The sequence below is a fragment of the Myotis brandtii genome, unplaced genomic scaffold (genome assembly GCF_000412655.1).
Source record: "Myotis brandtii unplaced genomic scaffold, ASM41265v1 scaffold82, whole genome shotgun sequence".
Classification (NCBI taxonomy): Eukaryota; Metazoa; Chordata; class Mammalia; order Chiroptera; family Vespertilionidae; genus Myotis; species Myotis brandtii.
The window spans coordinates 8294945-8304027 of record NW_005371324.1 but is presented as its reverse complement, the minus strand read 5'-3'; the positions used below and the strand labels follow the sequence as shown (position 1 = coordinate 8304027).

Here is a 9083-nt window from a genome sequence, read left to right as displayed (position 1 = left end):
CTTCTTATTTGCAACATAGTATATAGTTGCTTAGACTTGCAGATGAGAGGCAGGCAAGTGAGGTGGGGAATGTTGGAGTCTGCAGCAAGCAAGCCTCGTGCTCGCTTCAGTGCCTGGCTGCCGGCCGCCATCTTGGCTGACAGTTAATTTGCATATACTCACTGATTAGCCAATGAAAAGGGTAGCGGTCGTACACTAATTACCATGTTTCTCTTTTATTAGTGTAGATTCCTAGGTCTCCTCATCCATAAAATAAAGGATTCTGTATATTTTCTAAGACACCTGACAACACTAAAATTCACATTTTAAATTACATTTCAAGTTAAATTCTTATATTCACTTATGACTTGTTACTATCCCTACCTGAGAATTAAACTCATACAATAAATAATGAAATAAAAATTGAATTTACTTTTTAATATTAAGTAAAAAAAACTGCAAGCATGTGATAATTAGAAAACAAAAAAATGATTTTTATAGATAGTCATAAAAATAAGGTGTAGTTGATGTTGTGACCAATTAAATAGTGAAACATTTGATAAATGTTCATGAATATGGCTATTGTTTAATATCACAACAGGATTTTTAAAGTTCTTACTTTCCTTTCTAATGCTGTTCAGAGCCCCAAACAGTGAAATATCACTGCAGAAATGAACAGGAAGATCAAGATATATTTATCACTTAGCAGCTTTACTGATGGTTTCTAAACTAGCATTATTGTGAAAGGAAATTGGCTTTACAGTTAGGTGGATTTGGGTTCCAATTCCAGCTTCATCACTTACCAGCTAGATAGCCTTAAGCAATTAAATACCCACCAATTAATATTAACTTTAGGTGGGTAAAATTCATTTTATCCTACAGTGGTATATTCCCACTAGGGCTTGGCATATTATAAATATTTATTGAAAAGATGAACCTCTCAGATCTCCATTTTTCATTAGGCAGTGAAGATAATAATACCTTCATGCTCTATTCCAAAATAAAAGGCAATTATTATGAAATCCAATAGCAAAGCCCATGGTACTTTCCAGGTGCTTAAAATATGCTTATGCTTTTCTCTCCTTGAACCAGTGTAAAATGAAATAAAACAAGGCCTGGTAAAAAGCAAATACTTATATTTAAGCACCAGATCTATAAAAGCAATGAAACATGATGATATGTAGTTTAATATCAATTAGATTTCACTTTGGGGGAACTCTTGATGATAAAAAATGCTCTTTTCATCACTCTCCTGTTTCTGCAATTATAACCTATGCCATTCTCTATGGACACTATAAAGTTGCTCCAATGTATGATTATATCCATAAACAATAAACTGACATCATCAGGCAAAATGTCTTCCTTTGTACTGTTGGCTCTTGCATTGGTGAAACTGAAACACAAGTAACTCCTTGCTTGCGTTATTTCCTTTAGATCAGATACCCCCTCATATAGCTTCCAGAAGGTCCTCCTGCCCATTCCACCTGACTGCTTAAGACCTAGGTTAAATGCTACCTCCTCCATAAGACTTCCCCCCATAGGCCCTATCTGTGCTCCCACTCTACACCTCTATCTACAGACATACCTCATTAGAGTATGGGAATCAATTCTTATGAGTGTGTCTCTGCTTTTACCTAATTTGAAAGCAAGTATTATTAATTCACAAATTTACAGGGACATTGAAAAACATCTTTAGTTTTTTAAGCCTTTCATTTGTAAAATTTGCTGATCTTTATTTTAGAGTCCCTTATATGCAAATCAGATTTTTTAAAAATGTGCATGGCAAGCCTTTTTGTATTCATTTACCAAAAAAAAAAAAAAAAAAAAAAAGCCCGGCCAGTGATGCTCAGTGGTTGAGCATCAACCTATGAACCAGAAGGTCATGGTTTGATTCCAGTCGGGGCATATGCCCAGCTTGTGGGCTCCATCCCAAGTGGGGGCATGCAAGATGTTTCTATCTCTCTCTCCCTCTCCTTTCCTCTCTGAAATCAATAAAAAAAAAATGTTTTTTTTAAAAAGCAAAACAATTCCTGGATTATACAAAATGGAATAATGAGGGGTTTTAGTTAAGTAAAATAAAAACAATATAGCAATTGTCAGCCACATTCATTACTAAGCATTATTAAACAAACAAATAAAAAACTTACCAGTCTCAGAAGTCCTCACAGAGAGTAAGGAAGATAACTGATTGCCATGACCCAATCTGGTGTATGACCTCACAGAAATGTTATAGAGGGAATAAGGTTTTAAGTCCCTTAAAATTATGTGTGTTGTTGAGGTGTTCTTCATAAATAAGGAATCCATATTTTTATAGAGAACTTCATAAGCAACAATAATCCCATTGGGTTTCTCAGGTGGTAACCACTTCAGACTTATTTCATGTGCAGTAACATCAGTAACTTCCACATCTTGAGGTGATGATTCTGGTTCTGGAGGAAGAAAAGAAAACTTTAAATACTTGTATTTTCTCATGTTTATTGCTTCAGCTACTAAAGGCAGCATGAGGTAGAAGGCAGTAAGCAAGCAACACCACTTGCTTTTTTCTATTAAAACTGCACCTAATAGTCTTACCATCTTCCAGAGTTCTCACAAAGATGTCATTTTCTTCAGACAAAGAACTTTCTCCAACATGAGTTGAGGCAGCCACCCTCATCTTATATTTGGTGTATTTCTTTAACCCTATAAAACCAATAGGCAATTTGTTTAAATTTCTTAAAATAACACTTAGATTAGTGCCATTTGACATAGGAATAGTGAAAATAATTTATTTCGGAGACTGATTCCTCCAGTCACTTTCCCTATAATCCCAATCTCCCAAACATCTTTAGGCTTGAGGATATTCCCATGTTGGTGATGTTTTAGTTCGTTCCTAAAATATTAAGGAAAGATTTGAGGCTGAAAAATAATTTTGGCACACTGCAAGGAGTATACTAGTAGTTGATTTGGCACAAACACTGGATCAGCTGATTTACTTCACATTCATTCCTTCAATAATCCTAAGTTATTTCAATAGACAGACAAAATTTCTTGGGTTAAGTGTATTCCTAAGATACTTGTGATCTTATGATTTTACTTCTTTGTAGATAAATATAAAGGAGAACACATTTAATCAAGGTACTTCTTCACATATTTTGTAAGATCTCCATGGCAGCACAGCACAGCTAAATCTGGAATGATGAAACACGTGTCCTGCAGGGCTTAAGGCAGAGAGAGATGCATATGTTCCATCAGAATAGAAATGTTTTTTAAAAAGCAAAACTTTGTTCTACCTGTTATGAGAAAGCTGTTATTTAGAGTAGTCATCTGGAATGCTGTGTTTGTATCCAGTTCCATTGCATAAATTGTATAATGAGTTATTTTTCCATTGGGAAATTCTGGAGGATCCCAATATAACAAAATAGATGAGGAACTAATATTTTTATAGTTTATAATCTGAATGGAGCTTGGCACTTGAAAAGAAGAATGAACAATTAATATGCAAGAAAAGAAAGAGGATTACAATGTGCAAGAGCAGCACTTGCAGGTAATTATTTCAAAGGAAATACATCCTTACCTTGTTCAAGTGTCCTAACATGGAGAACCGTTGGTGGTCCTTCTCCCATGATGGTGAAAGCAGATACACTAATCATGTGCTCAGTGAAAGGTACGAGTCTCCTGATAACGTAAGACAGCTGTTCGGCAGCAATGTCAGTGATATACTGATTCCATGTAGTTCCTATTGGAAATAAAATGCTTTTTTAAAACGTGTTTGGGTTCACGATCAAAATTATGTTTGCTCACACATTGAAATCTTAAACCGGATTCCACATACTTCATTAATCTCTCCATTCACTCCTTTATGTGAAAGGCAGATGTATAATTAATAATAAATATGCTGAGTACTCCCCAACAATATCTATAGACATGTTATGCTCATAATACAGCTTTGCTAGTTATTATGTTATCCTGGAATATGAGATTAGTGTTTTGAAAAATATATAACTTGCTAAAAGGGACTGGCTAGGAATTTTTTTTTTCTGAAAAGACAGACTAAGCAATGATATCAAATTGAGACTTTTATTTGAACTCAAAATTCACTATACCTTCACTGAAACCAGTAGTATTTTAAAACAAGTATATTTGGGTAACTGATACTTAAATCTGTCTGAACAAGGATTTCAAATAGTGTTAGATTTTTATTTATTTATTTAGAACTTGTGGTTCCAATGATGTTAATTACCAATTAGGCCAAACTTGAAGTGTTTAAGGAAACATCTGTATCAGAAACTGTGGGCCTCTTAATTCCTAGTGTTGCCCCCAGTCATCTTTGCACAGAAAAAATGAATAAATCAGTAAATGAAATAAACATATACTGAAGGTAATGTGATATTTTGACTCAGTATACCATCAATAAAGTAACACTTTTAATTTGCAACAGGACAAATATCAAATCAGAGAAAAGGAGAAAATGTTCTCACTTAGCATTTTAGAAAAAACAGAGAGAGAATTTAAATGGCTGCTCTCTAACCAAGTACTTTTAATTTGCTATATATGGCATTCTCCTTTTAGAAACAATAAGATCCACTGACCCTGAAGAGCAAGTGTACACCCTAATGACATCACCACGTCGCTGGGGCACCTACACCTGTTTATCACTTGCATGCACTCGAGTTGTAACTTTCTGACCTATTTACCTTTAGTGACATTTGAAAACCTATTAGTCAAAAGCTGCAGAGAGTGTGAGGCCTGTAAATGATTTGAAGATATGTTCATCCCTCCCCATCACACCTGCTTTGGCAACTGTAATAACTGATTGTCTATGCAGCTTGGCCAAAGACTCTAGGGTGCTACTTTCTCTGGGAGGAAGGTCAAATGGGTTAGAAGGGGCCAGCTCCTGCCTGTGTGGCATTTCCATTTGCTGCATGAGGCTATCCAACAGTTAAAGAAGAAAAAAATCTGACTCCAGCCCATGAACCATTAATAATTTGGCTGAACTCCAAGCTGAGGTTCATATCTGTACTAGCTAGCAAGCACTGGTGGTTTCAATGCATTTGACAGAACATAAAAACTGTACCTACCAACTGTTAAATGCTGGTCTTCAGCTCTATTCCTCACAGGAAAGTTATTATGTGGATGACTGTTATACATAACTGAAGCAATCGCATACAGGTCAGAAGATATCTCTGCTGAACCCTCAAATAATTCTGCCATTGACTCTACTACGTTCACAGTTTCTGGAGTGAGCGGGTTGTTTATATACTGTAATTAAAAATAGGTATTTACAAAAACCGCTTATAACCATTATATTAACAATGACTTCATTCAAGTATTAATTTAAGAAACTTTGGAATTACCCTTTTTGAAAAAGATATTATTTCCATGACTCCTGTCTCCTTTATATTCCAAAATTTTATTCTGAAGCTACTAAAATCCCACATGATGTTACACACTGATCACTCCTGTGTCTTAAGAGACTAATACTGGATCGTGGGAAGAAGCAGATATTTGTTTCTGACTTCAGTTGTTGTAAAATTCAAAATCCTCATGCAAAGACTCCAGGACTAAAATATTTTAATTTCCCCCCCCCCCAAAAAAAAGGTAAGTATTCCAGGAATACTGCCTTATACCAGGTGTGAGAGGCCTGCATGGCTGCTTAATACATGTTAGGAATAGGAGTTTATCTATGATGGAGTGTAGTTGCAGACATGAACAAAACTGCATGGCAATGGTTTTCAAACAGGTTCACGGTAGACCTACCTACCCAAGGCTCTGTCCCTAAGGGATATTTTAAGTAACTGTGATTGTTCCTAGAGCCATAATGTTCTTCACACACGTCAACTTCACCAAAGTGGCAAATATTGAAGTAAAAAATATCAGGAGCAGGTTACGAATATTTAGAGGTTTTTGTTGGGATAACAAGATGACTTTTCCCACCCCACACAGCATAGCTGATTGAAGCAGAATGAAAAAAGACTCTTTTGGCCAAATAATACTGCCTATTTTTCATGGATTGTCAACCTTGAAAATAAAATTAAATATTAATCAAAGAAAACGTTGCCTTAATAACCAAATGCAATGTTTGGACTTTGGATTCTAATTACAACATATCTACCAATACAGACTTTGAAGATAATCAGGAAAATATGAATATGGTCTAGGTATTAGATGATACCAAAACAATGTTAGTAATTTTGTTAGTTGTGGTAATGGGATCATTGAATGAATTAAAACATCCATGTTTTTTAGAGATTTGCACTTAGACGTGTAGGATCAAAATTTATTTTAAAATATGTTCACAAAAGTAGCAACAACAACACAAGAGAGCTGAGGCAAGAATGGGAGAAAATGTTGACAATTACTCAATCCTGGTGATGGGTAATTGGGAGTTCATCATTCTCTTTTCTCTCCTTTTATGTCTGCTTAAATTTTCCAAAATAAAATAGTTTTTAAAAGAAAAAAAAAGTTTTTGTCTATTTTATTTCAAGTTCTGCTTCAAAATTCACTGCTAAAACATTTTATTTTAAAAAAATAAAATTACCCTATTTATTCTCAATTATAAATTTCTCAGGATTTATAAGTCATAATATAGGTTTTATTTATTTATAAGCTTTGGTACAGTTGTCTTTTAATTATCTTATATGTTTAGGGGTTGTCTTTACTCACAGAAACAAAACCAAGTTTTTAATTCCTTATTAATATAAAGCACTTAGTAGTTTCAAAAAATAGATGCTCAGGAAAGAAAAATCTCAGGAAAGCTAAACATTTTAAGGCAGTTTATTTAATTATCGACAAAGGTCATTTAAATATTAACTTTTCTGAGAGATAAAATAATGGAGAAAAGATTCAAGAAAAATTTCAGTTCTCCAAATAATATTTTTGAAATAAAATTATCTAAATCTTGTTACACCTTTATCCACAAAAGTATCGTGATAAAGAGTAGGGGGACACGTATATGATCCATTCCAAAATGTGTGATTAAAAAACCCTGGAGAGGGAACCCAATAGGGGACAAGTGAAAGGTCTTCTGTCTCCCAAGGATTCACTTCAGCTCTGCCTCCACAAAAAAATCAGGGAGGGCATGAAGCACAAACACATAACTCAGAGATGCTCTGGTATTTCAGTCAATAGTTTATGCCCAACCACACAGCTGTTCCCACTATTAATCAGCCCCTCTGAAAATCTACTGTGTACAAACTACTATAGAAGGTACAATGAGGTAGTACAAAGAATTTCGCCCTGAACAATTATTTTGCATTAAATCTCTCAATATGTATACCCATGTCAGATAAATTATTGAAATTAAACCCTAGCATCCCATCAATTAAGTAGGCTAAGCATCTTTCTTGATATACTGCCACTTCAAGGTAAGAGTTGACCTGAATACTCTATCTGCAATTCTCCCAAATTCTGGTATTCATTGGAAAGGCCCTCCTTAACTTGGGCAATGATAAGAACATTGGGTTCACTGTAACCTAGAATGTTACTAATTATCATGAAGTGTGCCATTTGTGGTATTTCTGATATTTTGCCTCTATAAAAAAAAACCCACTAGATTCTAATCTGTTTTTAATAGATGAAAAAGAAAAATAATTAAGAGCAAAAAATGATGGGAAAGAATCAGAACTTAAGGAGTAATCGGAAGGGGCAGAGAAAAGCAGAAGTAGAAATAAAGGAAATCTGAGGCAGAGGGAAATCCACTGCAACTTCCAAAAGTTTGGGACTCACTGAGTTGGCCTAAGGTTCTCACCCTCAGCACTACTGACATTCCGTGCTAGGTCATTCTTTTTCTAAGGAGCTGTTGTGTGCACTGTGGGCAGTTCAGCAGCATCCCTACGCACTAGAGGCATCCTCCTAACTGTGACAATAAAAAATGTCTTCAGAGATTGCCAAGTGCCTCCTGGAGAGCAAAATCACCCCCAGCTGAGAACAACCGAGTCAGGGAATGTCACAATTCATCAACATGAAAGGCCTCTTATAAGCTACCCAGGAATCTTTGGAATTTTTGTGAAAGAATTAGGAGTCCTTAGAGTTAAATTCCAAAACCACCTGAATAAACCAACCTGAGTCTACATGTAATATTCTTCATTATAGTTAACCTGATTTTATTTAAAACAAACCCTAAATGTATAGGTATCTATATAGCCTGAATTATATCTACCAATTTAGACTCACTCGAAGTTATACTGAATTAATAACAATTTATTCTTAAGAAATGCTTCTATATTTTATAATAGATTATAACATGATTTATGTTATCTATTATGAAGCAATAGTAAAAGGAAAAGTTTACAATTAGCATATGTTTGACATCTCCTAACAGATACCATATCATTCTGTACATTATTTGGGTGAAAGAATCCTTAAGGCTTGATTCTGTTTATGTTCCTATTGCTCAATAAAGTAAACTTACCTCAAGCAATCCTAAACAGCTACTGAATCCTGTTCTCAGCCTCATTCCATAGCAATTGGCCAGCATTTAGCTGGCAAACATTAATAAACTTGAAAAATATGTTGTATGAAAAATATGTACTTATATGAATCTCAGAAATTGTAATACTAGGTAGCAAGATGGTACCTTCTGGAAGAAAATGTCCCAGAGTTCTACCATAAGAATAAGTAAGAGACCTGAGTGTGAAAGTAAACTAAAGAGAGTTCATGGACAGATGAATTTAGGGTACTTCAGACTTCAATCTCAGTAGAATGAATCCTCCAAAGAAATTAATTTTGTTCATTGCATTGATAGAAGTAGAAAATCTACACCGAAGGAGAAATTAATTATGTTCAAGTTGATTCTAGTAAAACTATATACGGAATATTGTGTTCAGCCAAGTTAAGAGGCTCATTGAGAAACAGGAAAATATATACAGGAGCATAATCAATAATAGGAAGGACCTAGAAACCATGACTAAAGATGTTTCTCATCAGTCTTCAAATGATAAAAAGTTAAATCAATATGTATTATTGTTACTACTTCACAGACTAACATTTAAAGTTATTATGTGTCAAATACAGTATTAAACACTGTTGCCCATGAGCTGTCATTTCATTATGGCATAAGGACATAGGAGATGGAGGCGGAGGCAGTGGAAAAAGAAGAAGAAGGAGGAGGAGGAGGAGGAGGAGGA

General features: G+C 34.8%; 1 protein-coding gene across 2 annotated transcripts in view; it reads right to left on the bottom strand.

The window, feature by feature from the left end:
- Positions 1-9083, bottom strand: part of PTPRQ (protein tyrosine phosphatase, receptor type, Q) — a 219873-nt gene that overhangs the window by 177506 nt on the left and 33284 nt on the right. For both annotated transcript variants that reach the window (XM_014531678.1, XM_005884154.2), the window contains exons 10-14: positions 5037-5217; positions 3533-3694; positions 3249-3428; positions 2551-2658; positions 2127-2408 (exon numbers count right to left, since the gene is read on the bottom strand). In XM_014531678.1, coding sequence (XP_014387164.1) covers positions 2127-2408; positions 2551-2658; positions 3249-3428; positions 3533-3694; positions 5037-5217 — 913 coding nt within the window. The remainder of the gene's footprint in view (positions 1-2126; positions 2409-2550; positions 2659-3248; positions 3429-3532; positions 3695-5036; positions 5218-9083) is intronic.